The sequence below is a fragment of the Oncorhynchus kisutch genome, linkage group LG20 (genome assembly GCF_002021735.2).
Source record: "Oncorhynchus kisutch isolate 150728-3 linkage group LG20, Okis_V2, whole genome shotgun sequence".
In the NCBI taxonomy this organism is placed as follows: domain Eukaryota; kingdom Metazoa; phylum Chordata; class Actinopteri; order Salmoniformes; family Salmonidae; genus Oncorhynchus; species Oncorhynchus kisutch.
This window is the reverse complement of record NC_034193.2, coordinates 29,040,078-29,060,568: the sequence shown is the minus strand read 5'-3', so window position 1 is coordinate 29,060,568 and position 20,491 is coordinate 29,040,078. Positions and strand designations below refer to the sequence as shown.

The following is a 20,491-nucleotide window of genomic DNA, read 5'->3' as shown; positions in this document are numbered from 1 at the left end:
TTAGTGGGCGTGGCGTTTGGCCAGAGTGATGTGGATGGGTAGCCAGGCTACTAAATGAGATCCACACATGCTATGCTCCCATTGATGTCAATAAATGATTAATGCAAAAGCCAGAGTTCCTTGCGCTTATCTCAACTCTGAATCTGGCCTTAAATGTACATGGAGTCCAAATGAGAAAATGTTGAAAGTATTATGAAATGTAGATGAACTATCGCTTGACAGCCACCCATTACAATGATGCTCTCTTCACAAGCCCCCGAATCCTGATACAAGAGTTAGAAAAATAAGAGATGTGACCAAATCCCCATGCACATCAGTCCTTTAAGCTCAGCTTGAAAGCAGAGCGTGATAGAGAGTGAGGGACAGACAGAGACATACCTGCCATACGCGTAGTAGAGGAAAGGGAAGAGGAGGACTCGACAGGTGAAAAAAGTGACCAGCATAGTAGCCCCATTCACTTTGTGCAGGAGAGTGTGTTGCTGTTTGTACTGAGAGGAAAAAGAGGGAGAGAGAAAAAAGGAGAAAGCGCAAGCAGTACAGATTGGTGAAAGCTGAAAAATAGTTAATAGGCCTATTGCTCTACTTTGCATGGACACCAAAAAGTGGAAAATGGAGGACAAAGTATACTTGTCATGCTTCAAGCCAAAGGCAGGCTTGTATAGAATACAGTGCCTTAAGGTTTGGGAGAAAAACATGTCATTATACACAGTATATTCTGCAAAAACATCTGTTTCCACCAGCTTGCTAGACTTCTTCTCTGCTCCAGCAAGCTAAGCGTTTGATCGACAGCTAGCGCAACTTTTACAAGACAACAACATTGAGAAGGTTATGATAACAGTTCAACATTTGAGAACCTCAACATTTTAATTTCACATCTAGAAGTATAATTTGTATCTATCAAATGTTTAACACCACACCAAACTGTACTGTGTAGTTTACTTTAAATGGTTCCCTTTGCACAGAGGTTATAAGAAGCATCTGGCCCCAACTCTACACAACACACTGTAGGGAAGGAAGGGGAAGGCAGGGGTGGTGTGTGATGTAAAGGGAGGAGGGAGGTGGACAGGCAAATATTGTATCCGCGGTTAAATCCAGTAGAATACAGGGGGCTATATTCAAAGGCTAACAGGTGAACCTCTGCCCTAGTGAGGTCCTGAGTGCTCTGGAGCAGGTTTTTGTCAAGGTTCTCTGTACTTTGCTCCGTTCATCTTTCCCTTGATCCTGACTAGTCTCCCAGTCCCTGCCGCTGAAAAACATCCCCACAGCATGATGCTGCCACCACCATGCTTCACCGTAGGGATGGTGCCAGGTTTCCTCCAGACGTGACGCTTGGCATTCAGGCCAAAGATTTCAATCTTGGTTTCATCAGACCAGAGGATCTTGTTTCTCATGGCAAACTCCAAGTGGCCTGTCATGTGCATTTAACTGAGGAGTGGCTTCCGTCTGACTAATCTACCATAAAGGCCTGATTGGTGGAGTGCTGCAGAGATGGTTTTCCTTCTATAAGGTTCTCCCATCTCCACAGAGGAACTCTGGAGCTCTGTCAGAGTGAGCATCGGGTTCTTGGTCATCTCCCTGACCAAGGCTCAACTCCCCCGATTGCTCAGTTTGGCCGGGCGGAAAGCTCTAGTAAGAGTCGTGGTTCCAAACTTCTTCCATTTAAGAATGATGGAGGCCACTGTGTTCTTGCGGACCTTCAATGCTGCAGAAATGTTTTGGTACCCTTCCCAAGGTCTGTGCCTCAACACAATCATGTCTCAGAGCTTCACTAGAATACAGTATATACAGGTCATGGCCAAAAGTTTTGAGAATGACACAAATATTAATTTTCACAAAGTCTGCTGCCTCAGTTTATATGATGACAATTTGTATATACTCATGAATGTTATGAAGAGGGATCAGATGAATTGCAATTAATTGCAAAGTCTCTCTTTGCCATGCAAATTAACTGAATCCCCAAAAAACATTTCCACAACATTTCAGCACCGCCACAAAAGGACCAGCTGACATCATGTCAGTGATTCTCTCGTTAACACAGGTGTGAGTGTTGATGAGGACAAGGCTGGAGATCACTCCGTCATGCTGATTGAGTTCGAATAAGAGACTGGAAGCTTCAAAAGGAGGGTGGTGCTTGGAATCACTGTTCTTCCTCTGTCAACCATGGTTACCTGTACGGAAACACATGCCGTCATCATTGCTTTGCACAAAAAGAGCTTCACAGGCAAGGATATTGCTGCCAGTAAGATTGCACCTAAAATCAACCATTTATCGGATCATCAAGAACTTCAAGGAGAGCTGTTCAATTATTGTGAAGAAGGCTTCAGGTCGCCCAAGTCCAGCATGTGCCAGGACTGTCTCTTAAAATTGATTCAGCTGCGGGATCAGGGCACCACCAGTACAGAGCTAGCTCAGGAATGGCAGAAGGCAGGTGTGCATCTGCACGCACAGTGAGGCGAAGACTTTTGAATAAAGAATGGTACCAACACAACCTCTGAGAGCAACTTCTCCCAACCATCCAGGAAAAGTTTGGTGACGAACAATGCCTTTTCCAGCATGATGGAGAACCTTGCCATAAGGCAAAAGTGATAACTAAGTAGCTCTGGGAACAAAACATCGATATTTTGGGTCCATGGCCAGGAAACTCCACAGACCTTAATCCCATTGAGAACTTGTGGTCAATCCTCAAGAGGCGGGTGGACTAAAAAAATAAAAAATTCGGACAAACTCCAAGCATTGATTATGCAAGAATGGGCTGCCATCAGTCAGGATGTGGCCCAGAAGTTAATTGACAGCATGCCAGGGTGGACTGCAGAGGTCTTGAAAAAGAAGGGTCAACACTGCAAATATTGACTCTTTGCATCAACTTCATGTAATTGTCAGTAAAAGCCTTTGACACTTATGAAATGCTTGTAATTATACTTCAGTATTCCATAGGAACATCTAACAAAAATAGTTTGTGGCTGAGGTCCTTCATGATCTTCTTGGCCTTCCTGTGACACTGGGTGCTGTAGATGTCCTGGATGGCAGGCAGTGTGCCCCTGGTGATGCGTTGGGCAGACCGCACCACCCTTTGGAAAGCCCTGCGGTTGCGGACGGTGCAGGAATCCTTCAACCTCCTGAAGTTGAAGAGGCGCTGTTGCCATCTGTGTGGGCGGACCATATCAGAATGTCAGTGATATGTACAGCGAGGAACTTTTTACCTTATACACTGCGGCCCTGTCGATGTGGATGGGGGCGTGCACCCTCTGCTGTCTCCTGAAGTCAACAATCAGTTCCTTTGTTTTGTTGAGGGAGAGGTTATTTTCCTGGCACCACTTCGCCAGGGCCATCACCTCCACCCTGTAAGCTGTCTCATTGTTGATGGTAATCAGGCCTACCACTGTTGTGTCGTCTGCAAACTCGATGATTCAGTTGGAGGCATGCGTGTGCACCCTTGTGTGGCCCCTGTGTTGAGGATCAGTGTAGTGGAGGTGTTGTTGCCTACTGCGGAGGCCCGTCAGGAAGCCCCCAAGGCTCAAGCTTAATGATGAGCTTGGAGGGTACTATGGTGTTGAAGGCTGAGCTGTAGTGAATGAACAGCATTCTTATTTAGGTATTCTTCTTGTCAAGATGGGATAAGGCAGTGTGCAGTGCAATGGCATCATCCGTGGATCTATTGGGGGAGTATGCAAATTGCCGTGGGTCTAGGTTGTCGGGTAATGTGGAGCTGATATGATCCTTAACTAGCTTCTCAAAGCACTTCATGATGGCAGAAGTGAGTGCTACGGGGCAATAGTCATTTAGTTCAGTTACCTTCACTTTCTTGGGTACAGGAACAATGGTGGACATCTTGAAGCAAGTGGGGACAGCAGACTGGGATAAGAAGAGATTGAATATATCCGTAAACACTCCAGCCAGCTGGTCTGCGCATGCTCAGCCGGCAGCCTTGCGAGGGTTAACAGGCTTAAATATCTTACTCATGTCGGCCATGGAGAACGAGAGCTCACAGTCCTCGGGAGCGGCCCGCACCAGTGGCACTGTATTATCCTCAAAGCGGGCAAAGAAATTGTTTAGCTTGTCCGGGAGCAAGACGTCGGTGTCCGTGACGTGGTTGGTTTTCCCTTTGTTAACCATGATTGTTGGAAATCCCTGGAATTGTGACTCCATTTTGTCTCTGTGCTGTCATTTTGCCTGTTTGATTGATTTACAGAGGGCAATAACAGGACTGTTTGTATTCAACCATATTCCCAGTCACCTTGACGTGGTTAAATGCAGTGATTCGCACTTTCAGTTTTGCGCAAAGGCTGTGAACTATCCATAGTTTTTGGTTTTAATATTCACGTTGGGAACAACATCCCCTATACACTTCCTGATGTACTCAGTCACCATGTCAACCCGGAACATATCGCAGTCTGCGTCACCTAAACAATCTTGAAGCATGGATTCCAATTGGTCAGACCAGCATTGAAGAGACACTAGGTCTATTCACTTCCTGTTTGAGTTTCTGCCTATAGTTAGGGAAGAGCAGAATGGAGTTGTGATCTGATTTGCCGAATTGGGGCGGGGGACAGCCTTTGTGGCCATTCCGGAAGGGGGAGTAACAATGGTTGAGAGTTTTTGAAGCGCAGGTATTGCAGGCTATGTGTTAAGAGAACTTCGGTAGGTTTTTACTCAGATTTGCTTTGTTAAAGTCCCCAGCTACAATAAATGCAACCTCAGGATATGCGGTTTCCAGTTTGCACAAGTCCAGTGTAGTTACTTGAGAGCCGCCGTGGTATCGGCTTGAGGGGGAATTTAAACGGCTGTGACAATGACCGAAAATAATTATCTCAGGATGTAATGCGGTCGGCATTTAATTGTGAGGTATTCAGTATTCTAAGTCAGGTGAACAAAACTACTTGAGTTCCTGTACGTTACCACAATCATACCATGAGTAGTTAATCATGAAACATACACCTCCACCTTTCTTCTTCCCGGAGAGCTGGCTGTATGGGTGGGGACCGTATATCAGGAGAGATATGATTCCGTGAAACAAAGTGTGTTACAGTACCTGATGTATCTCTGGAAGGAGATCCTTGCCCTGAGCTCGTCTACTTTATTGTCTTGGGACAACATTAGTGAGCAATACACTCAGAAGCGGTGGATGGTGTGCACACCTACTGAGTTGGACTAAAAGTTCACTCCGAATACCTCTTCTCTGACGGCGGTGTCTTGGAGCAGCCACTGGGATAAGTTCATCCTTGGGGGGTACGAAAAAAGGATCCAGTTCAGGAAAGTCGTATTTCTCTTCGTAATGCTGGTGAGTTATTGACGCTCTGATATCCAAAAGTAATTTCTGTATGTAATAACACAAAAAACATTCTGGGCTAATAATGTGAGAAATAACAAACAAAAAAATAAAACTGCAAAGTTGCTTACGAGTTAGAAACATTGCGGCCATGTCTATCGGCGCCATCTTTACACTTTAGCGTAAATTAGACCAACCTATGCCTGCACCTCCAAAAATGAATCTACCAGCACTTCACTCAATGCGCACAGCTCCCTTGCCAGGCAGTGTCACTGCACGAGGTGGGATATAGGATTCATATATATTTGTGCAATTAGCAGCTATGAAACACGCACATGCTCATACTTTTGACTATTTTATCAAGCCTTAAAAATACTTATTTAACCTATCTCCCTTTCATCTACATTGATTGAAGTGGATTTAACAAGTGACATCAATAAAGGATCATAGCTTTCACCTGGATTCACCTGGTCAGATTATGTCATGAAAAGAGTAGGTGTTCATTTGTTGTATACTCAGTGTATACTGCTGTAATTAAGGTAATCATATTACAGATGTGCTGTTATACACCACACACACACACACACGTGATGAGCAACATGCCAGGAACCAACAGTCCAATTAAAAGTCTGAGAAATTGAAACACGGGTGGGACACCTAGAGATGTGTGCAATTCAAAAAGTACTTTGAACACAATAATTCAAAAACTGAAGTACCTGGATGAGGATTTTTCCCAAACAGACCCACGGAGTGCTGACTTCTGCCAAGAACATGACGCCTTGGAAGTAATCCCCCTTTCCCTGTCGCCAGAACTGGGGGAAAGAGGAAGAAGACAGTTCATTGAAAGCCTTCAACAAATTGAATAAGCCTTCAACAAACCTTTTCACCAGTCACCAGTGTAAAGTAAGCCTTGTCCATAGGGCAGGAGCCTTTATCCTGTTTTTGTCGCATGATGCAGCTTGATGTACAAGTACACCCCCAAGACAGGAAGCTAGTCAGTCACAGGGCCTTACCCCCAATCCATCTATATTCCTAATGCTCAGTACCAAGCAGAGGCATCAATACGGTTTTTGGAGTCTTTGGTTGGACTCGACCGTGGATCAAACAGCCAACTTCCCAATATCCGGACGGACACTCAAACCACACGGCCACAAAGATTTGCCTGTGTACCCTACCAAATACCAGCAAATATCTTTAATAATGACACACACAAGATACTTCCAATAAACACTCACTCGCTCACACGTCATTCTCCCAGCATTTGAATGTCGTCATTGGGCGACAGTTACCACAGAGACGGGGAAGCACACGGTGACCATGACGACGTGGTGGAGTACCATGAGGAATTCGCGCCGCAGGTAGCTGGTCAGGGCCGCACCCAGGGGTTTGGCGCCGCTGTCCCCTTCATGACCCTTGATGCGCAGCTTGTACCAGTAGCACATGAACATGGCGTAGATGTCGTACACAAAGTAGGGCACGGCAAAGAGGATGTAGGCGCTGGTGAGCCAATGCCTGATACAAAGAAGAAGAAAAAGAGGTAGAAAAAAGGGGTTACGGTAAGGTAACTTAGTTGAACAGTGGGCATTCAATAAGCAAGGCTACAATATTTGGATTTGATGCATTCGTATTTGAAAAGGTTTTACAAAAAGGTATATAGTTTGGGGATGGAGACTAGGGAGTGGTGGTATGGTTTACAGCAAGGGTTTTCTGGGTGGGGAAGGACCAATGGGAGGGTTTCCGTGTGGGTCCTGCTTTTTGTTACATATCCATGGGCTCAATAACACTAAAGACAACAATTATATCATTAACATTCCTTTCTAAAAAATAATGGCAACACTAGCCATTCTCTCTTGGAATGTGAAAGGCCTAAATTGTCCTATCAAACATTCCATCTGTCTCAATATCCTAGCAAGAAACAATATTGATATAACAATGCTCCAAGAAACACACCTGCTCCAAAAGTACGCACAGAGAATGCAGAACCATTTGTACAAACTGGCTTATTTTTCTTCAGCCCCAAACAAAACAAAAGGTTTAATCAATGATACAAAATAAACTCAAAATCACCATATTGGGTAAAGGCAAAGACCAGGAAGGCAGAATTACTTAAATATCCACAATGGAAAGAAAATTGCCTTTTTTAATGTGTATTTTCCAAATTCATATGATCCTACGTTTTTTGATTCTCTAAACAGCATATTGTTAGGATTAACTGAATTCCAATGGATGCAATTTTGGACGTGGGACAAAATCTACAGCGTCTTCAGAAGGAATTCACATCCCTTGACTATCCATTTTTTGTTGGATTTAATTGTCTTTTTTTTAACGATCTAAACAAAATACTCTGTCTATGTAAAAAATAATCTAAATGGAAAATAAAACACTAATATATCTTGATTAGATAAGTAATTCAACATGTTACAATCACCTTTGGCAGCCATTACAGCTGTAAGTCTTTTTGGGTAAGTCTAAGAGCTTTGCACACCTGCTTTGTACCGTATTTGCCCATTATTCTTTTAAAAAATTATTTAAGCTCTGTCAAGTTGGTTGTTGATCATTGCTAGGCAGCCATTTTCAAGACTTGCCATAGATTTTCAAGGCAATTTAAGTCAAAACAGTAACTAGGCATCTCAGGAACATTGTCGTCTTGTTAAGAAAATGCAGTATATATATTTGGCCTTGTGTTTTAGGTTATTGACCTACTAAAAGATGAATTAGTCTCCCAGTGTTTGTTGGAAAGCAGACAACCAGGTTCCTCGAGGATTTTGCATATTCTGTTTATTTTTATCATTAAAAAAACTCCCTAGTCCTCATGCAACAATTTTAATGACTTTACTCAGTTAAAGTTCATATGATGAATGATTTTAAATTAATTAAGGAATGAATTTTAATTAATTAATTAGGTCCTAACCATTGTGTTCGCTGTTCGTCTTCCAACACCATAACCCCACCGCAACCATGGGGCACTCTGCTCACATCAGCAAACCGCTCGCCCACATAACGCAATACACGTGGTCTTCGGTTGTGAGGCCGGTTGGACGTACTGCCACATTTTTTTAAATGATGTTGGAGGTGGCTTATGGTAGAGAAATTAACATTCAATTCTCTGGCAACAGCTCTGGTGGACATTCCTACAGTCAGCATGCCAATTGCATACTCTCTCAAAACTTGAGACATCTGTGGCATTGTGTTGTGTGACAAAACTGTACATTTTAGAGTGTCCTTTTATTGTCCCATGCACAAGATGTACCTGTGTAATGATCATGCTGTTTAATCAGCTTCTTGATATGCCACACTTGTCCTGTGGCATATCTTAACAAAGGAGAAATGCTCACTAACAGAGATGTAAACAAATGTATGCACATTTGAGAGAAATAAGCTTTTTGTGCGTATGGAACATTTCTGGTATATTTAATTTCAGCTCATTAATCATGGGACCAACACTTTACATGCTGCGTTCATATTTTTGTTCAGTGTACAATGTTGTTCAACTATCCTCAGTGATCTCTTATCACAGCCATTAAACTTAAATTTAAAAAATATATATAAAAATTAAAATGTATTAATTAAAAATAAAATCGCCATTGGCCTCATGGTGAAATCCCTGAGTGGTTTCGTTCCTCTTCGGCAACTCAGTTAGGAAGGGCACCTGTGTCTTTGTATTGACAGTGTATTGATACACCATCCAAAGTGTAATTAATAACTGCAACCATGCTCAAAGAGATATTCAATGTCTGCTTTTTTTATTTTTACCCATCTACCAATAGGTGTCCTTCTTTGCAAACCATTAGAAAACCTCCCTGTTCTTAGTGGTTGAATCTGTGCTTGAAATTCACTGCACGACTGAGGGACCTTACAGATAATTGTATGTGTGGGGTACAGAGATGGGGTAGTTATTTTAAAAAATCATGTTAAACACTATTATTGCACAAAAAAGTGAGTCCATGCAACTTATATGACTCGTTAAGCACATTTGTACTACTGAACTTATTTAGGCTTGCCATAACAAAAGTGTTGAATACCTACTGAGTAAAGACATTTAAGCTTTTCATTTAATTAATTATTTTGTAAACATTTCTAAAAACATAATTCCACTTTGACATTATGGGCTATTGTGTGTAGATCAGTGACACAAAATCTCAATTGGATAAAAACATTTTTTTAAAGGTGTGAATACTTTCTAAAGGCACTGTAATAAGACCAACTAGTAGCCACATGCAGCCAATGCTCTCCAACATATCCTCTGATTACAGCCAGCCTCATTGATGCCTGGCGAGCACATAGTCCAAAAGCAAACGAGTAGACTTTCTACTCAAACAGGCATAAAACATTCTCCCGAATCGACTTTATACTATCTGCAACTCTATTTTCTAAAATTAAGAAAGACATTCAACATATGAGCTTGTCTGATCAGCATGTCACTACCAATTTCACATTTCAGAATATCCTAAAAGAGCCACAAGATGGCGTTTCAATGTTTCATTACTACAAAATCCTACATTCTGTGATCAATTTGAAATTGAACTAAATTAATTCATAATGCTCAATAAAAAGTCTGTCAATGAACCCCGGATTCTATGGGATGACACCAAAGTTTTTCTTTTTTTTAAATAACGCAACTTCATTTGCATCGGAGTTGAATAAATCACAATTAAATAAGAATTTGACATTTTTTCAGACCAGGTATCTATTACTCTTTCCAAAATCAAGACAGAACTTAATTTATTGATAAGACAGAGAGCAGAATTTGCCATCCACTTAGTTAGGTTCAACCATTACTTCCATGGTAATCGTCCCAGTCGTTTACTGGCCAACAAGCTTCGCAGTAATGATCAATTAGCTGAAATAGCAACTATTGAATCTGAAATTGGGGAATTACTATCAGAACCCAAATTAATCAAATATTCTCCCAGCTCTATAAAGAACTGTACACATCTGATTGTAAATACACACCAAGCCACCAAGTCCTTTCTAAAAGAATTAAGAACTCTTCTCTCAACAGAAAACCTGCATTTGATAGGAACCCAAAATCGCTCTCAATGAACTCAAAAGGGCATTGCATAGCATGAAAAAAAGGCAAATCATCTGGATGGGATTCCCCCTGAGTTCTATTTACATTTTTTATTTTTATCGGTAAGGATGCTACTCAGTGTTCTCACTATCACTCCTTGGCACGTTTTATCTCGATGCAGAAAATGCTTTTGATAGACTAGAATAGTCATATCTCTGGTCGGTCTTGAACAGCAGGATCTGGGTTACCGAAATTTCCTGCCCAAACCCACTCTCTTTTCCCAGGATATATAACTGCGAGAAACCAGTAAATTATAAAAATTATTTACAGTGCCTTGCGAAAGTATTCGGCCCCCTTGAACTTTGCGACCTTTTGCCACATTTCAGGCTTGAAACATAAAGATATAAAACTGTATTTTTTTGTGAAGAATCAACAACAAGTGGGACACAATCATGAAGTGGAACGACATTTATTGGCTATTTCAAACTTTTTTAACAAATCAAAAACTGAAAAATTGGGCGTGCAAAATTATTCAGCCCCTTTACTTTCAGTGCAGCAAACTCTCTCCAGAAGTTCAGTGAGGATCTCTGAATGATCCAATGTTGACCTAAATGACTAATGATGATAAATACAATCCACCTGTGTGTAATCAAGTCTCCGTATAAATGCACCTGCACTGTGATAGTCTCAGAGGTCCGTTAAAAGCGCAGAGAGCATCATGAAGAACAAGGAACACACCAGGCAGGTCCGAGATACTGTTGTGAAGAAGTTTAAAGCCGGATTTGGATACAAAAACATTTCCCAAGCTTTAAACATCCCAAGGAGCACTGTGCAAGCGATAATATTGAAATGGAAGGAGTATCAGACCACTGCAAATCTACCAAGACCTGGCCGTCCCTCTAAACTTTCAGCTCATACAAGGAGAAGACTGATCAGAGATGCAGCCAAGAGGCCCATGATCACTCTGGATGAACTGCAGAGATCTACAGCTGAGGTGGGAGACTCTGTCCATAAGACAACAATCAGTTGTATATTGCACAAATCTGGCCTTTATGGAAGAGTGGCAAGAAGAAAGCCATTTCTTAAAGATATCCATAAAAAGTGTTGTTTAAAGTTTGCCACAAGCCACCTGGGAGACACACCAAACATGTGGAAGAAGGTGCTCTGGTCAGATGAAACCAAAATGGAACTTTTTGGCAACAATGCAAAACGTTATGTTTGGCGTAAAAGCAACACAGCTCATCACCCTGAACACAACATCCCCACTGTCAAACATGGTGGTGGCAGCATCATGGTTTGGGCCTGCTTTTCTTCAGCAGGGACAGGGAAGATGGTTAAAATTGATGGGAAGATGGATGGAGCCAAATACAGGACCATTCTGGAAGAAAACCTGATGGAGTCTGCAAAAGACCTGAGACTGGGACTGAGATTTGTCTTCCAACAAGACAATGATCCAAAACATAAAGCAAAATCTACAATGGAATGGTTCAAAAATAAACATATCCAGGTGTTAGAATGGCCAAGTCGAAGTCCAGACCTGAATCCAATCGAGAATCTGTGGAAAGAACTGAAAACTGCTGTTCACAAATGCTCTCCATCCAACCTCACTGAGCTCGAGCTGTTTTGCAAGGAGGCATGGGAAAAAATTTCAGTCTCTCGATGTGCAAAACTGATAGAGACATACCCCAAGCGACTTACAGCTGTAATCGCAGCAAAAGGTGGCGCTACAAAGTATTAACTTAAGGGGGCTGAATAATTTTGCACGCCCAATTTTTCAGTTTTTGATTTGTTAAAAAAGTTTGAAATATCCAATAAATGTCGTTCCACTTCATGATTGTGTCCCACTTGTTGTTGATTCTTCACAAAAAAATACAGTTTTATATCTTTATGTTTGAAGCCTGAAATGTGGCAAAAGGTCGCAAAGTTCAAGGGGGCCGAATACTTTCGCAAGGCACTGTATATGAACAGCATGACGTGAAATGGAACTTCAATTATATGTAATGTCTAAATCTGTCTTATCTAAGGGCCACAGCCTCCTCTCTGCAAGATCAATCATCAATGTTCAGGTTGGGAACAGACAGCGCATTTCAGTATAGAGTGCACAATGCATGTAGGCCTTTCATCTCATCATGGTAACTTTTTTCTTGTGAAAGGTGAGACTACATTTGCTGCAGCATAGCCTATGTATTAGTGATATAAGGACTGAATGCATGTTTCATTTACACAAAAGGGCACAACAAAGCCTATTCCCCCTCAGGAGACTGAAAAGATTTGGCATAGGTCCACAAAAAGTTCTACATCTGCACCATCTTGAGCATGGTGGTTGCAACACTGCCTGGTATGGTCTAGGTCCAAAAGGCTTCTTAACAGCTTCTACCTCCAAGCAATAAGACTCCTGAACAGCTAATCAAATGGCTACCCAGACTATTTGTATTGCACCCCCCTCTTTTACGCTGCTGCTACTCTGTTTATTATCTATACATAGTCACTTTAACTCTACCTACATGTACATATTACCTCGACTAACCGGTGTTATTGTTATTTTACTGCTGCTCTTTAATTACTTGTTACTTTGATTTTTTACTTATCTATTTTTTACTTAACACTTCGTTTTCTTAAACCTAATGCAGGTTTAAGAAAACTAAGTGTTAAGTAAAAAATAGATAAGTAAAAAATTGGTTGGTTAAAAGGGCTTGTAAGTAAGCTTTCACTGTAAGGTCTACCTACACCTGTTGTATTCGGCACATGTAACAAATAAAATTTGATTGATTTGATTTCCATCTGGCTTTCAGGGGTCACCTTACTTTTTCAGTGTAAAGAGGATTTTTTTTAAATTCGCAATTGTTTATTTCCCAATATTTATCACACAACATTTTAGGACTACATACAGCAGCTTTTTTTTAAAGGAGACTGCTTTGTGTCTTCTTTTTTACCATGACAAATCAAGTATCGGGACAACCCTTCTCCCAAGGCACAAAAAAACACTGACAAATTATGATTCTGAAGTTAACAATTCACTTAAAATATTTCTAGTATGGCCTGATGTAAAATATCGCTCAAGGCTGAATGAGCCTAAAAAGTGTTTTCTTTTCTCTTCACTATGCTGTAGTTAACTGGGGTTTTTTTTGGGGGGTGGGGGGGGTTATGAGTCGGATATCTTCAGTCTCTTTCTGGGGTGTGTTCATTAGGACAAGAAACTGAAAATGTTTTACAACGGAAAACAAAAGTACAAATTTCTTATTGAACAACTGGGTCTGTTTTCTTCAATTTTAGTGCCTCAAACATGCCCCTGGTCTGTTTTACAAATTTTACTGACTGAGCCTTACTGTAACAACATTTGTCAGAAGGATGAGGTGAATTTCTACACTTACTGATCCTCAATGATGTCATCACAGGAGGAGGCAATGATGTAACCAGCAGAGGAGGCCATGATCGCCTGAACAGAGGACACCAACCTGAGAAAGCCCCGCAGGAGAAATTAAACAATAACATAGTTTATAACATCAGACTACAATTGCTAAATGTCTGGTAAAACATCAAATATTGTGAAATCCAATTTTTACTAAAATGTCATCCTTCGTCATTATCAGAATTAACCAAAAGTCATCATAAAACAGAATTAGTGTTGATTTATTTTGAGTGGTAACCAATGGCTCCATCTCAATTAGTCTTTCAGCGATTCCTCACATCCTATCTCCTCGCTTCCTTCTCAAATGTATATTGAAAAAGAAAGTCCAAGGTCAATCCCCTCAGACCTTCTTCTCCAATGTGTTTTGAGAAGGCAAAGAGAGAGAACGGAAATAAGTGAGGAAAGATGAACTGAGGAAGAGCATGCATATATACAGTTGAAGTCAGAAGTTTACATACACTTATGTTGGCGTCATTAAAACTAGTTTTTCAACCACTACACAAATTTCTTGTTAACAAACTATAGTTTTGGCAAGTCGGTTAGGACATCTTCTTTGTGCATGACACAAGTCATTTTTCCAACAATTGTTTACAGACAGATTATTTCACTTATAATTCACTGTATCACAATTCCAGTGGGTCAGAAGTTTACATACACTAAGTTGACTGTGCCTTTAAACTGATTGGGAAATTTCAGAAAAATATGTAATGGCTTTAGAATCTTCTGATAGGCTAATTTACATCATTTGTGCCAATTGGAGGTTTACCTGTGGATGTATTTCCAGGCCTACCTTCAAACTCAGTGCCTCTGCTTGACATCATGGCAAAAAAAATAATAATAATCAGCCAAGACATTGTAGACCCCACCCCACAAGTCTGGTTCATCCTTGGGAGCAATTTCCAAACACCTGAAGGAAACACGTTCATCTGTACAAACAATAGTACGCAAGTATAAACACCATTGGACCACACAGCAGGCATACCGCTCGGGAAGGAGACGCATTCTGAATCCTAGAGATGAACGTACTTTGGTGCGAAAATTGCAAATCAGTCCCACACAACAGCAAAGGACCTTGTGAAGATGCTGGAGGAAACAGGTCCAAAAGTATCTATATCCACAGTAAAACGAGTCATATATCGACCTAACCTGAAAGGCTGCTCAGCAAGGAAGAAGCCACTGCTCCAAAACCGCCATAAAAAAGCCAGACTACGGTTTGCAACTGCACATGGGGACAAAGACCGTACTTTTTGGAGAAATGTCCTCTAGTCTGATGAAACAAAAAAAGAACTGCCCATAATGACCATCGTTATGTTTGGAGGAAAAAGGGGGAGGCCTGCAAGCCGAAGAACACCATCTCAAACGTGAAGCACAGGGGTGACAGCATCATGTGGGGTGCTTTTCTGCAGGAGGGACTGGTGCACTTCACAAAATAGATGGCTTCATGGGGGTGGAAAATTATGTGGATATATTGAAGCAACATCTCAAGACATCAGTCAGGAAGTTAAAGTTTGGTCGCAAATGGGTCTTCCAAATGGACAATGACCCCAAACATAGTTCCAAAGTTGTGGCAAATGGCTGAAGAACAACAAATTCAAGGTATTATCACAAAGCCCTGACCTCAATCCCATAGACAATTTGTGGGCAGAACTGAAAAAGCGTGTGCGAGCAAGGAGGCCTACAAACCTGACTCAGTTACACCAGCTCTGTCAGGAGGAATGGGCCAAAATTCACCCAACTTATTGTGGGAAGCTTGTGGAAGGCTACCCGAAACGCTTGACCCAAGTTAAACAATTTAAAATCAATGCTACCAAATACTAATTGAGTGTATGTAAACTTCTGACCCATTGGGAATGTGATGAAAGAAATAAAAGCTTAGATAAATCACTCTCTACTATTATTCTTATGTTTCACACTCTTAAAATAAAGTGGTGATCCTAACTGACCTAAGACAGAGAATTTTTTGTAGGATTGTCAGGAATTGTGAAAAACTGAGTGTAAATATATTTGGCTAAGGTGTATGTAAACGTCCGACTCAACTGTACATAGTACCAGTCAAAGATTTGGACACACGTACTCATTCAAGGAGTAATTCTTTATTTTTACTATTTTCTATGGAATCATGTAGTAACCAAAAAAGTGTTGAACAAATCAAAATGTATTTCATTATTGAAATTCTTCAAAAGGAAGCACCCTTTGCCTTGATAACAGCTTTGCACACGCTTGGCATTCTCTCAACCAGCTTCATGAGGTAGTCACCTGGAATGCATTTCAATTAGCAGGTGTGCCTTGTTAAAAGTTCATTTGTGGAATTTCTTTCCTTCCTAATGCGTTCGGGCCAATCAGTTGTGTTGTGACAAGGTAGGGGTGGTATACAAAAGACAAAGACAAAGTCCATATTATGGCAAGAACAGCTCAAATAAGCAAACATAAACGACAGTCCATCATTACTTAAAGACACGAAGGTCAGTCAATGCAGACAATTTCAAGAACTTTCAAGTTTCTTCAAATGCAGTCGCAAAAAACATCAAGCACTATGATGAAACTGGCTCTCATGAGTACCACCACAGGAAAGGAAGACCCAGAATTACCTCTGTGGCAGAGGAAAAATTAATTAGCGTTAACTGCCACTCAGATTGCAGACCAAATAAATGCTTCACAGAGTTCAAGTAACAGACACATCTCAACATCAACTGTTCAGAGGAGACTGGTCGAATTGCTGCAACAAAACCACTACTAAAGGAAACCAATAATAAGAAGAGACTTGCTTTGGCCAAGCAATGGACATTAGAACGATGGAAATCTGTCCTCTGCTCTGTTGAGTCCAAATTAGATTTTTTGTTCCAACCACCGTGTCTTTGTGAGACGCAGAGTAGGTGAATCGATGATCTCCGCATGTGTGGTTCCCACCGTGAAGCATGGAGGAGGAGGTGTGATGGTGTGGTGGTGCTTTGATGGTGACACTGTTGGTGATTTTTTAGAATTCAAGGCACACTTAACCAGCTACTTTGAAGAATTGTAAATATATTTTGATTTGGTTAACCGTTTTTGTTACTTAAATGATTCCATGTGTTATTTCATGGTTTTGATGTCTTCGCTATTATTCTACAATGTAGAAAATAGTAAAAATAAAGAAAAACCCTAGAATGAGTAGGTGTGTCTAAACTTTTAACTGGTACTGTATATGATCCCCACATCTCTCACCTGGCTGACACTATGACCGCATCCCCTTCGCTCCACCTCAGTGCAGGGATGTGCTTGAGGCATTGCTTGGAGAGCACGAACAGGCCTGGGAAGAAGACAGACCCGGCAGCCAGGATGGTCAACATGGTCCAACGTGTTTGTCTTGTTGGCAAAGTTCAGCAGGTAGTCTGGTCTTTGAGATCTTTCTTCCCTCTGAAATTGGAAGCACAGAGATAAACAATTTCAAAACAAGCAGGCAACTAATGCACTAATAAAAGTTGTTTCCTTTCTTTTATCATGTGTCGCCAAAGGGACACAGCATATTAAGTGGGAAAGGGGCATTGGGTCAAAAATAGCACCAGCACAGAGTGGAGAAGAGGGCATTTGTTAAATTTACAAAGGTGCAGAGAGGGTTAGTGCGTGTGGATGATTGTGGTGATGCTGAGGGCTTGGTGTGGTGGCTGGTGAGTGATTTTCATAGATGAGGAAGCCCATTGTGCTAACATGACAGGGCCATCTAAGGTCATTATGAACCTCATCACTACTATGGGCTGTGGCGGTCACGAAAATTTGTCAGCCGGTGATTGTCAAGCCTGTAACTGGTCGGTCTCACGGTAATTGACCGTTAAAACAAATAAAACAAATTTAGCATCTCCTGGGCTACAAGCCATTTGAAAAAGTATAATAAATCCATGTAATATAGCCTACACCTTCACAATAAATTGATTATTTTAGACAGGTCTAAAGATGCATGATATGAAGAAAATGTCTACTTCAGAAGAAAAGGATAGCATACTCTGAGTTTTCCGTATGTTAGAACCTGATGTGGCTAAGTCACATGGCTGTCGGCTATGCTAGTTAATTTAGCAGACAAGATTTGCTTATAATTCCGTGCCATTATTTTATAGTATGAAGAATACAATACAATTGAACAATAGGGTTGCTTTAAATACATCTTAATTCAATCCACTGGCAAGCACTGTCGCAGTCACTCTCCATCAATTGACTGGTGCAGGTCTACAATTTTGTTTCTGGTGTCCTTTGACAGCTCTTTGGTCTTGGCCACAGTGGAGTTTGGAGTGTGACTGTTTGAGGTTGTGGACAGGTGTCATTTATACTGATAACAAGTTCAAACAGGTGCCATTAATACAGGAAACAGTTGGAGGACAGAGATGCCTCTTAAAGAAGAAGTTACAGGTCTGTGAGAGCCAGAAATCTTGCTTGTTTGTAGGTGACCAAATACTTATTTTCCACCATCATTTGCAAATAAATTCATTAAAAATCCTACAATGTGATTTTCAGGATTTTTTTTCTCATTTCGTCTGTCATAGTTGAAGTGTACCTATGAGGAAAATTACAGGCCTCTCTGATCTTTCTAAGTGGGAGAACTTGCACAATTGGTGGCTGACTAAATACTTTTTTGCCCCACTGTATATGTATAGATGTCCTAACCTACCTAATACATTCAATTGGCCTTATATTTAGCTAATGAATAATGGGTTATGCATAATAAGCTTCTAACTTAAGCACCACCTGTGCTGCTCTGGCTTCCCTCCTTAAAAAAACGCATCTTAGCTCTTGGAGTCCCAGGAAAAGCTATACAGGAACAGTTTGCTGGATTTTGGGGAATTTCCTACAAGGACAGCATCAAGGAGTCGCCTCTTCACTGTTGACGTTGAGACTGGTGATTTGCGGGTACTATTCAATGAAGCTGCCAATTGAGGACTATTAACATAAGTATTCAGACCCTTTGCTATGAGACTTGAAATTGAGCTCAGGTGCATCCTGTTTCCATTGATCATCCTTGAAATGTTTCTACAACTTTATTGGAGTCCACCTGTGGTAAATTCAATTGGTTGAACATGATTTGGAAACGCACGCACCTGTCTATATAAAGGTCCCACATTTGACAGTGCATGTCAGAACAAAAATCAAGCAATGAGGTCAAAGGAATTATCCATAGAGATCCAGGACAGGCATGTGTCGAGGCACAGATCTGGGGAAGGGTACCAAAAAATGTCTGCAGCATTAAAGGTCCCCAAGAACACAGTGGCCTCCATTCTTAAATGGAAACATTTCAGAACCATCAAGACTATTTGCCCAGGTGGCCAGCTCTAGGAACTGAGCATTGGGGGGAGAAAGGCCTTGGTCAGGGAGGTGACCAAGAACCTGATGGTCACTCTGACAGAGCTCCAGAGTTCCTCTGTGGAGATGGGAGAACCTTCCATAAGAACAACAATCTCTGCAGCACTTCACCAAATCAGGCCTTTATGGTAGAGTGGCCAGACGGAAGCCACTCCTCAATAAAAAGGCACAGTACAGCCCACTTGGAGTTTGCCAAAAGGCACCTAAAGACTCTCAGACCATGAGAAAAAAGATTCTGGTCTGATGAAACCAAGATTGAACTCTTTGGCCTGAGGAAACCTGGTACCATCCCTACGGTGAAGCATAGTGGTGGCAGCATCATGCTGTGGGGATGTAGAGGCAGGGACTGGTACTAGGACTGGAAAAGCAAAAATGAACAGAGCAAAGAGAAATCCTTGATGGAAACCTGCTCCAGAGCGCTCAAGACCTCAGACTGGGGGGGAAGGTTCACCTTCCATCAGGACAAATACCCTAAGCACACAGAAAAGACAACGCAGGAGTGGCTTTGGGACAAGTCTCTGAATGTCCTTGAGTAGCCCAGCCAGAGCCTGGACTTGAACCCAAATCGAACATCTCTGGAGAGACCTGAAAATAGATTTGCAGCAACGCTCCCCATCCAATCTGACAGAGATTGAGAGGATCTGCAGAGAAGAATGGGAGAAACTCCCCAAATACAGGCGTGCCAAGCTTGTAGCGTCATATCAAAGACTCGAGGCTGTATTCGCTGCCAAAGGTGCTTCAACAAAGTACTGAGTTAAGGGTCTGAATACTTATAATTTTTTATAAATTAGCCAAACGTCATTTTTTTTACCGTTTTTGCTTTGTCATTATGAGGTATTGTGTGTCGATTGATGAGGGGGGAAAACAATTTAATACATTTTAGAATAAGGCTGCAACGTAACGTGCAACCTGCAACGTAACAAAATGTTGAAAAAGTCAAGGGCTCTGAATACTTTCCAAAAGCACTGTACCTCTCATTTAACTTTAATTCCATCCTTTTAATTCTATAACTTCCTAACTTGCTTTATCACACAAGGAGGCTCTATAGTGGTGCTTTGATGATTAGTGATTGTCTGAAAAACAACAATCTACACGCGCCACTCTGCATAGGCTATTCTCGTTTAGCAGTGGAGAACATACTACAAACTTTTTATCCACAACTCTTTGTCCATTGTAGTTGTAAATCGACTGAAGCCAAAATGTTACCAAACTGGAGATTTAAACAATGATGGAGGATCCTCCAATTCTGGTTTACCTCAAGTTCTACAGAGTTACCAGCCGCGCCTCACAAAATTAGTTTGAAATCCGCCAAGATTTGAATTTTGGGGCATCCGGTTGAGCGATGTACAAAGAAGTTGCACGAGATCTCTCCTCTGAAATTTCACCTAGTGAAATTGGCATGAGCAAAAAGTTGGAAAATCGACAAAAAAATTCACACTCCACTAAATCAACTTCAGCTAAAATGGCTACCATCACTGGA

General features: G+C 41.3%; 1 protein-coding gene across 3 annotated transcripts in view; it reads right to left on the bottom strand.

Moving 5' to 3' along the window:
* The window catches only part of tlcd3bb (TLC domain containing 3Bb), a 48,790-nt gene that overhangs the window by 3,926 nt on the left and 24,373 nt on the right, over positions 1 to 20,491 (bottom strand). For all 3 annotated transcript variants that reach the window (XM_020453932.2, XM_020453933.2, XM_020453934.2), the window contains exons 2-6: positions 16,888 to 17,079; positions 13,649 to 13,732; positions 6,556 to 6,778; positions 5,983 to 6,078; positions 379 to 488 (exon numbers count right to left, since the gene is read on the bottom strand). In XM_020453932.2, coding sequence (XP_020309521.1) covers positions 379 to 488; positions 5,983 to 6,078; positions 6,556 to 6,778; positions 13,649 to 13,732; positions 16,888 to 17,012 — 638 coding nt within the window. In that variant the 5' untranslated portion in view covers positions 17,013 to 17,079. The remainder of the gene's footprint in view (positions 1 to 378; positions 489 to 5,982; positions 6,079 to 6,555; positions 6,779 to 13,648; positions 13,733 to 16,887; positions 17,080 to 20,491) is intronic.